The 12,227-nt window shown below is 42.7% G+C and overlaps 2 protein-coding genes across 15 annotated transcripts in view; one reads left to right on the top strand and one right to left on the bottom strand.

Moving 5' to 3' along the window:
• The window catches only part of LIPA (lipase A, lysosomal acid type), a 194,384-nt gene that overhangs the window by 156,169 nt on the left and 25,988 nt on the right, over nt 1–12,227 (bottom strand). For 6 of the 13 annotated variants that reach the window (XM_070224578.1, XM_070224612.1, XM_070224634.1 and 3 more), the window contains exon 1: nt 2,170–2,464. The exons of 4 other annotated variants lie outside the window; for them this stretch is intronic. The gene's annotated coding sequence lies outside the window, so the exon portion shown is untranslated. Of the gene's footprint in view, nt 1–2,169; nt 2,479–12,227 lie in introns of those variants that run through there. 3 more of the 13 variants (XM_070224585.1, XM_070224551.1, XM_070224648.1) reach the window with 3 other exon arrangements.
• Nucleotides 1,987–12,227, top strand: part of IFIT1B (interferon induced protein with tetratricopeptide repeats 1B) — a 17,051-nt gene continuing 6,810 nt past the window's right edge. The window contains exons 1-2 of one of the 2 annotated variants that reach the window (XM_023643031.2): nt 2,130–2,257; nt 10,409–10,553. Coding sequence is in view for 1 of the 2 variants with exons in the window: in XM_023643016.2 (XP_023498784.1) it covers nt 2,253–2,257 (5 nt within the window). In the remaining variant the exon portion in view is untranslated. Of the gene's footprint in view, nt 2,258–10,408; nt 10,554–12,227 lie in introns of both variants that reach the window. The other variant, XM_023643016.2, reaches the window with a different exon arrangement.

The following is a 12,227-nucleotide window of genomic DNA, read 5'->3' as shown; positions in this document are numbered from 1 at the left end:
GCAGAATGTTATTCAACCACCATACGCAACTGTTGCAAACACCACACTGATTCATGAGTGCTTCTTGAGCCAGGAATTAGAATAAGAAGAGAAGCAAAAAAATGGGAAGCTGGTGCTACTGTGCTGGAAAATAATTCTTCATTATGCAAGAACCTATTACATACAGGTTGAGAGGAAGGCTTTGACCAGTTCAGTAAATTTTCCTTTACTCTGATCTAACTGCTTCTGCCGCTCACATCTTCTCTGTACTCCAAGCAGTGTCTGTCTCTAAAACCTGCATCCTCACAATGCAGAAACTTTCATGATACAATTCAATTTCCTTTCGTTTTGAGCCAAGAAGTCAAGAGATAGACATACGTTTTCCCTGAGCTGGACGTTCAGGGTTCCAAGTCCAACCGTGCCAGGATTAAGCAACAGATTCTGAGTAACAGAGATGCCATGTGTTCTTTTAAAAATGTACATTTTTTGTGTCTGTGAAATGTGGGGCCCTCTAAAGCACAGCACCAAGGGCAGGGTCCCCTTACTTGGGTGTAAGGGTGGTATTTATACCTTTCATAGTATCACAGTATTTATCAAGTATTGTTTACTTTTATCAAGGTATGTCACTTTATTACTACCAGGATAACAAACTGTTAAGGAAGATAAGCAATCAGAATTATAGGTCTTTCCAAGTTGCAGCTCACTTTCACTGGACATGACAACAACCTCTCAACTGAAAGTGTCTTACGATACTCCAGTTGTTGGAAAAAAACGTGTGTCAGTTGTGTTATACAGAAGTCTCTGCCTTCTGCAGCTTCAGAATGGAAGGAGATGTGGGGCATCAGAATTTGCCACCTCCAAATGTGTCTCCTTGGCTTGACTACTTTTTAAGAACAAAAGACTCAGGAAGAAACTTTGACCTTCCCCCTAACTGCCTAAAAGAATGTAAGAGAGAAGGCCTGTTCCTGGAAGGAGCTGATACCGTAAGATAACTATAGCATAATATAAACTAGGGTGATAGACAGGGAGGAACCTAACAAGAACCTTTTTAATGAAAGTCCTCTCCAACTCTCATTGTCTTTGCAAGGCACGGTCAACATTTGTTTATCAACATTTGCCTTTCCACCTCCATGTAAATTGCCTTCTGCCCCTCTGAAGTCTCAAACCACTCTCCACAACATCCTCCTTTGTCCTTAGCTGAAGATGGTATTTAAGGTAGTGGCTTCCACCATTTTGGCAACTTACTCAGATTTCCTGGGTTTCTCCCACGTACGCATGTTATTCATCTCTGTCTAATTTTCTCCTATTATTCTGTCTCATGTCCATTTAATTCTTAGACCAGCCAGAAGGACCTAGAGGGTAGGGGAACGGTTCTTCCTCCCCTACAGAGTCTTTCTCCTACCTAACTGACAATTCCTTCATCAACTCAGACATGAGGACTATACTCCCTAGGTTTTTATGAATATTTACATCATGGCTAGGAAATTTTATAAAAATGAAAAACAAAGTCTCTCAGAGTGATACCATTCCTTCACTGCTCGAAGCATAAATACATAAATTTAGCAGCTAGCCAGCCAGCCATTAAACAATATTACATGTCTTACTACTTCCCATTTTACAGCTGGGAAAACTAAATGACTGCCTTAGAACTCCAAGATTTAAACTGCTTGGGGTTCACTCCAAGGTGGCTTCCTAAATGAGTATGGGGCAAAAAGGAAATTCAGGCTCAGTGATTTGACTCATGGATAACCCCAGAGCTAGTAAACTGAACACAGAATTAAACCTAGGTCTCCAGAAGCAAATTGTCTCCCACAAGTATATTTACTGGATGAAACTATTTTTTACAAAATATTCTGGAATGGTTTTTCTCACTATGTGGTCCCAGAAACCCCAGCAGCAGCATCTCCCACAGACTTTACTAGGGCCCACTCTAGATTTCTGGTTAGAGTCTGGGAGTGCTTTCACATTCCCTCAAACTATAGTTCCAGAGTCATGATTTTAACCATTGCAGTTCAACTGAGTAATCACAGATCTCAACCTTCAGTTTCATTTCCTTCCTCTTGATTTTAGATCAGTTTCACTTTCCAGTTCCCCTTCCCTTTCATAACAGCTCAGAAACAGTGAGAAAGCATCAGCTGATGCATTCCTACCACCCCCACTTTCCCTTTATATAGCTCCTGCAGCACTTACTTGAGCCAGACTGGAAAGATTTCCGAAGAGCAAATCGGCTTGGATCCCGGCTTTTCAGAAGAGCAGAGAAGCAGATCGCAGTCATGAGGTCAGTGAAATACCAATGTATAAGCATTCTTGATCTTGAATGCAAACTGTAAGCTGTTTCTCTGGTGTAGGCATGTTTCTGAGTTGTCCTGTTGTTTATGGACTAAACATACCTTTATCAGTATAGGCACTTTTTATTCCTGTGGTTTTTTTCTAGTATACACACTCAAGCTCCCTAAGCTTCTAGAACTGTTCACTGGGTGGAGCTGGGAGGCAGAAGCTGGGATGTGAGAGAGGCTTGGCAGGAGTGGGTGGATCCACTCAAGTACAATGTTTGCTGATTCAAAGTTAGATGAAGGGACTTACTTTCTATGGGCTTTTCTGTTGTTGCTGTTTTCTTTGAAAGGATTAAGAGGTTTTCTTCTTGTTATTTTAAAAGAAAGCATTTCTCTTCAGCAGATATTATTACAGATGGAATTGGTAGAGCAAACCCAACTCACATTGAGTAGAATTTTGCCCTGCAAGTCTCATCGCTTCAAGGTGGGAAGTGGAAGAAATGATTCTCACAGTTGGGCATTTTTCTATTTCTTTTGTAAAAACAAAACCCAAAATACAGTTTACTTTATATTGCTCTGATGAGAGCTGGCTAGCAGCAGGAAATAATTTCTCTTCAAAAGATAATGACCTAATCTCTTTTCTAATACTGATCTCATCTCTAGTGATGGAAAGCAGATCAATGGATGCCTGGGGATGGTCGAGGGTGGGGTTGGGATAGACTAGGAAGGCACACCCGGGACTCTTTGTGGGTGATACAAAGAGCCTATAAAAAGATAGTGGTAGTGGTTACATGTGTATACACATTTCTCAAAACTCATCAAATTATATACTTAAAATGGGTACACTTTATTGTATGCAAAGTATAATCTTAGTAACTTGATTTTAAAAATGCATATACACACGCTCAAATTCTGCCATCAGATGGAGCCTCAGGAAAGATAGAGATGAGAGAAAAAGAAGGCTTTCCCATCAAACATCTATGGGGAGGGATTGAGGGCTTGATTGCCTGGGGAGGGAGAATCCTAGTGACCACTCAGTGACTGAGAGAAGGAAGACCCAAGGGTTCCCAAATGCTCTGCAGGCTCATATTTGGGGATGGTAAGAGGAATTCACTGCCAAGTGCCCCAGGTTAAGCTTTTCTACATAATGGATTCCTGGTCATGAGTGATGTTAAATGTGCCTGCATGAGTGGGGTTGACCAGAAAACCTGGCGATGCCCAGCACCTTGACAGCGAGTCTGCCCAAGAGGTTTTGCAGTGACCTGTGCTTGGGTGTGTCACAGCCCCCTGACCTGAAGAGGCCCAAGAGAGGCTCTCTGGACTATGCTTGACTGAAGCTCACATCAAGGTGCCACTGTTCCCAGAGGCCATCGGCTCAGAGGCAGGTTAGGCTGCTCCTCCCACCAGTGCTAAAAATTGCCAAAGAGGAAAACCACCTGGGGAAAGGCCTGGACCTGCTTGCTGATGGACATCCTCCTCTGCCCCATCCACTGAGTGCCTGGATCTCTCTCACACACACAGATACACACACTAAAAATGATAATGCCAATACTAACGCTAACAACTAATTTCTTATTCTGCTTGGTCATTAGCTCACTTTTTCTTGATCTTTGATTATATTACCTCAGCATTCTCACTATAGTTCTATAAGTAGAACTATAATAATTATTATATTTATATGTAAATATAATATAAAAATTATATAAAAGTATATTAGGTATAAAAATATAAATTTATATAGATATAAAAATATATTTTATGTATTTATACAATAATATAAACATTACTGTCATATCACAAATGAAGTATTTGGAAATTGGAGTTAATTGTTTAAAGTCATACAGCTAGAAAATGGTAGAACTGGTTCATCAAACAGGTCCTCTGATGTTACGCTTTGCAATCACAAAGGCATATAAGAATGAACTATCTTACTGCTCTTTATTTATTCAGTTTTGCAAAGGAACGGGAACCTAGAAAATTTTAACTGCTTAGCATCCTATTTAGAGAGTAAAGACAGATCTTTGATGACATTTCACCTCATAGTGTGTCTATGGCTCAAAATCTCAAACCTGAAAGACAATCCATGTCAGGGAGGACGCACCCATATTCAAAGAAAAGAAAATCTCTCCTGCTTGGTGCCAAAGCAGCCAAGCATTATTGTTCAGATTATTCACTGTCTGAGGGGACAAGGCATAGGAATGAAATCTACTGCATGATTGGCTCACCATGTTTGCCTAAGTCTCTTATCTTAGACTTCTCATCTTACATAAGATTCTCAGACTCACAGACTCAGATAGCCAAGGCAGAAAGTTTCGAAACAGGTTTTCAAGTCAGAGAATCCAGTCTCCAGAGATCACTTGTGAGAAAGAATTGGCAAAATAATAAAGTGGAGGAAAGAACAATGAAAGGGCTAAGATGTATTTCAAGGAAGTTCTAGAAGATAAACCCAACAAGCCAGGTTGTTGGCAATCTCAAAGAACCATCTGGATGATACACCCAAGGAGCTAGGCCACAGAGCTGAGTCCTGAAAACTGGTTTGTTAAAGTTATCTTTGCCAAGAAACTTCAAGAAGTTAAGGAAAAAACTGAAGGAGGGAGGTTAAAGAAAAAGCGTTGGAGAATCTTATGAACAACATATAATGCTTTTTAATGAAGTCTTACAAAGAGTTTCTTAAGTAAAGCTAGCTACCTGTGCTCTCTACTGCCATCATCTGTTACTTCTAAGCAAGTTCTACCTTGAATATAAAGTCTTCCATAGACACAAGCACACAGATATCTTTCAAAAAGAGATATTCATTGGGATATATACAGGGAAGGAATGGCAGAGAGAATAGCATTTCTAAGCTCCTTTTGAACAGAGATACATACATATATTCCCTACATACAGCCAAAGATCACTGTGCCCAGAAGATAAGGGCAAGTTTCTTATTGAACTACCTAAGATGTAAAAGCTGCACACTCAAGAAACTGGTGTCTCCCAAGACATCTGCTACTTCCATCAAAGTGGGTGGGGGGAAGCAAGCATCTCACAGTAGAAGCCTATATCTAGAGCTGTGCTGTCCAATACCATAGTGACTATGTGGCTATTTACATTAATTAAAATAAAATCTAAAATTGAGTTCTTCAGATGCACTAGTTACATTTCTTTTTTTTTTTTTTTTTGAGGACGATTAGCCCTGAGCTAACTACTGCCAGTCCTCCTCTTTTTCGCTAAGGAAGCCTGGCCCTGAGCTAACATTGGTGCCCATCTTCCTCTACTTTATATATGGGACGCCTACCACAGCATGGTGTGCCAAGCAGTGCCATGTCTGCACCTGGGATCCGAACCAGCGAACCCCGGGCTGCCGAGAGGCAGAACGTGCAAACTTAACCGCTGCGCCACCGGGATGGCCCCTGCACTAGTTACATTTCACGTGCTCAACAGTAACCTGTAGCTGGTGGCCACCGCATTAGACAGGACAGATTTAGAACATTTCCATCATCGCAGAAAGTTCTTTTGGAACCAATATAGTGTTTCTCAGTCTTGGCACTGTTACCATTTTAGGCCAGACAATTCTTTGTTGTGAGGGGCTGTTCTGTGCATTGTAGCGATGTTTAGCAACAGCCCTGGCCTCTACTCACTAGACATCAGTACCACCCCTACTAACAGTTGTGACAATCAAAAATGTCTCCAGACATTGACAAATACCCCCTGAGTAGGGTGCAAAACTGCTTTTAGAGTAATGACCTGCTGCAGTAGGGAGGGGCCAAGCCCCAGGAAGAGGCAATACCCTAGACCTCAATACACAGAGGCTGACTGAACTGGAAGCTAAGAGTGTCTAATGAGAGGCCAGGCACCCCTACACCTGATTCCACCACCACTTCAGGATCTCAACATAGAAAAGCAATCTCGAAAATTCCATAATTCAATAAATGGGGAAACATGGAATTATCCTCAAATCAGGAATATAACTTTTTATTTTCCTTCAGGTAGGAGATCAATAACATGACCCAAGAAGTTTCCTATGAGCCTCAGGGGAAAAAAAATGTACTTATGTGTCTCTGCCTCCCAGTAGATAGCAAGCCACTTGAGAGGAGGGAACGTCTCCCTTATCATTTTACCTACAGATGCCAGCAGGGTCCCATGCACAACACAGATGAGCACTACTGGTTTGCTGAACATTTGAAATGATAAGGAGTTCCTGGCAACAAATGCTGTCCTGGGAGCTTGGGGTACTACTTGTGGAGATCTCCTACCATCTATCCAATTATTTTCACCAAAAGAACCTTAAACATTCATGAAATTGTCAGAGTTGTGAGAATAATGGGTGCTGAGCCATGTTCTTTTCAGTCCATTTAATTAAGGATCATAAATATCAGTTGCAACTGCAAAATATCCTTATTCCTCTTCGCTCCCTTTGGTGGATAAGTTCTACTTAAGTCCTACATACTTCAGAGATATTTAAAAACAGTGACGTCACAATACTCACATGCATTAAGGCAGCAGACTATGTGATGTCTTATACCTAGCTCAGAAGAGGAAATTCTCTCTAAAATGTATGTAGATGATTCCAGGTGAATCAATCTTGATATGGAAAAAGGAACTGAGGGGCTGGCCTGGTGGCACAGCGGTTAGGTTCAGGCACTTCACTTCAATGGCCCGGGGTTCACCAGTTCAGATCCCAGGCACGGATGTAGGCAACGCTTATCAAGCCATGCTGTGGCAGGCGTCACACATATAAAGTAGAGGAAGATGGGCACGGATGTTAGCTCAGGGCTAATCTTCCTTAAAAAAAAAAAAAAAAAGGAACTGAGAATCTTTGTAGTAAGAATCAAAAATCTGAGGCCAGCACCTTGGCTGAGGGATTAAGTTCAGTGCACTCCACCTTGGCAGCCTGGGTTCACAGGTTCAGATCCCTGGCACAGACCTATACGACTCATCAGCCATTCTGTGGCAACAACCCACAGAGAAGACAGAGGAAGACTGGCACAGAAGTTAGCTCAGGGTGAATCCTCCTCAGCAAAAATAAATAAATAAATAAAAAATCTAGGTGAACCCTCTTATCTAACCCTTGAGGAAGTGAGACTTATGGAGGCTAAGGATCCTATCAAGATCACTCAGCTTATCTGTTACAGAGCTTGCTCTCAAATCCTGAAGTCTGTATTCAAATTCTGATTCAAGTAGGAACACTGTCAGTGACAATAAATTTCCTTCTCCAGTTGCTATTGTTCTTTCATATTTGTAAACACATACACATACTGTCAGCTATTTCCTTTGTCCTTAATGATGCTTTATCCTGTGAGTCATGGGTCTGTTTATCCCAAGGACATACACTGCAACTACAGAATGTTGCCCCTTGTGCCCAGTTCCAGAAGGATAGGCCAGGCCCCCGGAGAAGGGGGCGGGGGGCGCTACCAATGACACCCAAGGCAGAGAGCCTGGATGAATGGAACCAAGGGTGTCAGCTAAAGGTGAGACGAGCTACCTACTCTCACCTGCTTAGCAGCCAAATTAAGACCTCAACAGAAGCCTGTGCTTGCCCAGAGGAACCACTGCAACTCAAGCGAACTTCTGGACCCTTCCAATGTGTTTGACCAAATGCACATGCTGGAAGAGTGTGATGTCACTGCACCACACTTTACACTGGTAGGTGTAGAGGCTCTTTATACATATATACACCAACAGGGGTACCTGATCAGCCAACTCATTGAGAGGAATTGGGTATAATCTAGCTCTGCACCTCTGGTTCTCTGAGTCCAATCTGTCCCCAGCTGGTATTTTGCCTGCCCTTGGAAAAGTAAGGAGCAGATCTCACCTACAGACCATTGAACAATTGATGAGCTTCAGGAGGTACAACTGCCAAGACACCTGAAACAAACTCAGACTTGAGTAGACACTAATGATATACACCACATCTTGGGGCCCCTATCATAGAAAACTTTCTATTTCCAGAGTACTAATTTGGTGGTCAGCTGGCACTTTCACAGTCATATATTCCCTCTTCTCTGCTTCTGCAGGATTACTGTGACTTGAGATATGAGAGCTGGTTTGGCAGTCCCAGGCCAAAGTCTTCCGGAAGCCTTAGCGTGTACAGCCAACATCACTGCACACTGCACAAGTAGCCACAAAAACTTCCCTTCCGGGGCCAGGCCTGGTCACACCACACAATCTTGAGGCTATTCTCTGAGTGGGCAGCCAGCAAGACTAGGATTATGCCAAACACTTCAGCTTAAAGATCAAGAGTTAACCCAAGAAGTTTTTTCTGTACCTCAGGAAAAGATAAACATCCCATCCTCTGTGATTACAAAATGACACATCTACTCCTTTTGTTACAATTAAATTAAATGCTTATGGATCTGTCTCTCCTGCTAGATGGTAAGTCACCTGAGAAGAGGAAATATATCATAACCAGGTCCATACAGAGTGCCTGGCATGTAGCTAATGATCATTTATGGTTTGCTGCCTTTAAAATGATTTAGAACTAATGGCAACAAAGGCTGCCTTGGACATGTCAACAATATGTTTGGATCACAGGCTTCTTAAACATCTTTAGGCTTCCCAGAGCCTTGGGAATGACACAAGTAGTAGAACTTGTTTTTTCAGCCCAATTTAGAATTCTAAATTTCAGTTGCAACCAGAAAATATCTTCACCTCTTCTCATTTCTCTTAGCAGACATGGATTCCCCAAGTCCCAAGATAGTTCAGACAAGTCTAAAAACTATTGCCTCTGTTTCTCATAGGCATTATAGCAGCAGACTATGCAGTGTCTTGAACCTAATTCAACGGTACAAATGGTCTTTAAATGTACATTGACAATCCCAAGTGAATGAATGCTTGACATCTAAAAATGAGAATTCAGTTAGAACTGGAATATGTGGGAGTCAGCCAGAAATGAAAAGCTTAGTGTGCCAAAGATAGCCATCAAGACTCCTGGAATGGTATGAAAATTACTGGACCTTTCACACTAACGTAGTTCTTGGTAGCTGAGTATTTTCTCTGTGGATGTGACTGGCACATGTTTGCGAACATGAGTAATCTCCAAAGCAAACGTCAGCCTTGCTATGTAGAGGTCAAAGCAGTTTGATCTGTGATTCCTTTATCATAATGTGTGGATTACAAAGGTGCACACAGGGACACCAAGGCACAGAGAAATGAAGTTACTGACTCCGAGCCTCATAGAAAGATAGGTTTGTACTGGGAATAAGTACCTCTCCACCCTTCCATAGCATTTAGGCCTGAGAGGGACCCAGGAATCATCTAAGAAAGTACCTCTCAAACTTTAACACAGCAACAGATTACCTGGACATCTCATTAAAAGGAAGACTAATTTACTAGGTCTGTGGAGGGGCCTGAGAGTCTGCGTTTCTAACAAGCTTCAGTTGATGCTGATGGGGCTGGTCCACAGACCATACTCTGAGTGGCAAAAGCCTAGCTCAGTCTTTTCAAACCATGATTGCACAATAAAATTACCTTGGAATTTCTTTTGTTTGAATTACTGATAATACCGATCCTGGGCCTCACTCCCATAGATCCCAATTCATTAGACTGGAGATCAGCTTAGGCATCAGTTTTTTGTTCTGTTTTTTAAGATTCTCAGGGAATTTTCTAGTTTGCAGCCAGGGTTGCAAACCACTGTGCAAGGCCAGCCTTTTGACTTAACTCACAAGGCAACTCAGAGAGTTTAAATTAAATCAAATTCACCCAGCTTGTCAGTCAAACACAGATCTGGTCCTGGAATCCTCATATTGAACTCATACTTCAGTGCCTAAATTTCATTTCTTCAAGTAGGAACCCTATCCATTAGAAACCAGTTTCCCTCGGTCTTTCCTCTGTGTAGAAACACACACTCACACACGCACACGCAGACACACTCACACACACTGTTGGCTGTTTCCTCTCTCCTTAATGCTGCTCTGTCTTGTGTGGTTCATGAGTCTGTTTATGCCAAAGACACACTGAGTAAGATTCTGACAACCTAATCAGCTGGCCAGAGGCCCAGAGAAACAGGACCACTGCCAAATTCATAGTGATCGCGCAATCAACACACACTCTGTTTCTCTGACAAACTGTCACTAAGCAATAATTTTATGCACAAGATACCCAAAGCCATGCTGCTGTCAGTGCAAATGCTAAACCTCATGTCAGTGTTTGCTTATGTTTCCATCCCTTTCTTTCAGAGTTGAGTTAGGGCTGGTGCCTTGCAGAAAATATTTTCACCTGAAGACTCAACGGGCCTACTAGAAGCCTCCCATGTGATACAGAACTAGAAGAGAGCTGAGAGGAAGTGAGCCCCTTCCAAAAATCTCTTCTCTGCCCACACAGGTCGGTCCCTCCTATGGAAGGGCTGAATGCCTACTGCCCAAGAGGCTTTGCCAGGCTCTGTGCTTGTCCAGGGCTCCCTGACCTGGGCCCTAAGGTGGGACTAAGATTGCCCTGGCCTGGAGCTCACAGCAGAACACCCTGCCTCAGCAGCTGCACAGTAAGAGTCATGACATGAGGCACCTCTTGGTGCTCACTGGGAAATGTTAGAATGGGGAAGGGCTTCAGCTACAGATCAGCGCAGTGCAGACTGCCAGCTGCACAGATGGAGGGGCTTGTCACACATCATGAAAGCAACACCCACAATTACTGAATGCTCTTCAATGAAACATACTTTACATGCATTATCCCATTTCATCTCACCACAACCCCATGAGGGAAGTCCTATTACTGCCTGACTCATAGGTAAGAAAATGTAGCTTAGAACGGTGAATTAGCTAGTCCACGATCACACAGCTGGCAAGCGGCAAACTCTAGTTCTAGTTCTAGTTCTAGTAATGAATCTAGACACCTTGACTCCAGGTGGCCTTCACCACTGAGCAAAACTGTCTTGTGTGCACAAAAGCAAATGAAGGTGAAACGTCTTACTATTTCTCATTGTGTCCAAGCTGAGGAAGAGGGAAAGGAACCTCAGGAAAAATATCCCATTGGCCCATATCCTGAAAAGGACTGTTCTATAATGGAGCTTTACCCTCTTGTACTCAGAACACAGAGCCCTAAGATGTTGAGACGGTATATGTCTGAGGAGTCCCTCCACCACCAGCCCATTCTGTCACGGGACAGGTCTAGGAGGTTCGTTCTAATGCCCTAGGTTTGCTCATCCTCAGATGAAACAATGTTTGCCTAATAGTCACTCATCCCTTTAAGCAAACTGACACTCCCACAGGGGGCCAGGCTGGCCCTGGTTGCCTTTCCGTTGTTCCCTGGGTAGTTCCGCTCTCATTTCCACACTCCCATTATGCTTAGAGAGTTTCCCTGCCTACTTCTATAACTAGAGTAGACTTAGGGAGTGGGACTGGGATTCTCATTATTAGGCGATCTTGAGATTTATTGGGTTTGGGGAAGAATCTAGGGATCTAAACAATATCCTGTGCTTATAAGATGTCAAGTGGGCCAGCACACTCTTCTAGGAACTAGGAATGAGCAGATGTGGTCTACCTCAAGGTGCCTAAATCCCTCCTTGAATGAGAGACAGATGCTTTTCATTCACACAGAGAGAGATCTTACACCACACCTCTTCTCAAGCATGCCTTTCCCTAAGATATCTGCATATTTCAACTGGCAATACTTAAAATAGATATATTTCTTGTTTGGTATTCCTTTTCTGGGTGTTCCTTCTTGTCTATATGATCTTAGACCTTAGAAGGATCAGGGTACCTCTCTGTCTGCTGGATCAATCATGTAGAAGTTTCCTGAGGAGAAAGAAATAGAGCCCTGGACATCTGGGAACCAGCCCAGCACTATCAGATAGGCCTTGGTGTTGCTAGAACATGACCTGGCATTCATAGAAAGGACTCAGTGTTCTCCTGTAGCACACAAACAATTTCACATGACATCAACATCAGACAAGCCCACCTTGAGACCACGGTGGATGAAGACAAAAACAAGACCACTCCATAATCTTGTCTGAACATAGAGAAGAATATTGACCTTGTTCAGTTGGGTCCAAACAGCCCA

This window comes from Equus caballus, chromosome 1 (assembly GCF_041296265.1).
Source record: "Equus caballus isolate H_3958 breed thoroughbred chromosome 1, TB-T2T, whole genome shotgun sequence".
Lineage (NCBI taxonomy): Eukaryota > Metazoa > Chordata > Mammalia > Perissodactyla > Equidae > Equus > Equus caballus.
This window is presented reverse-complemented; position numbering and strand designations above follow the sequence as displayed.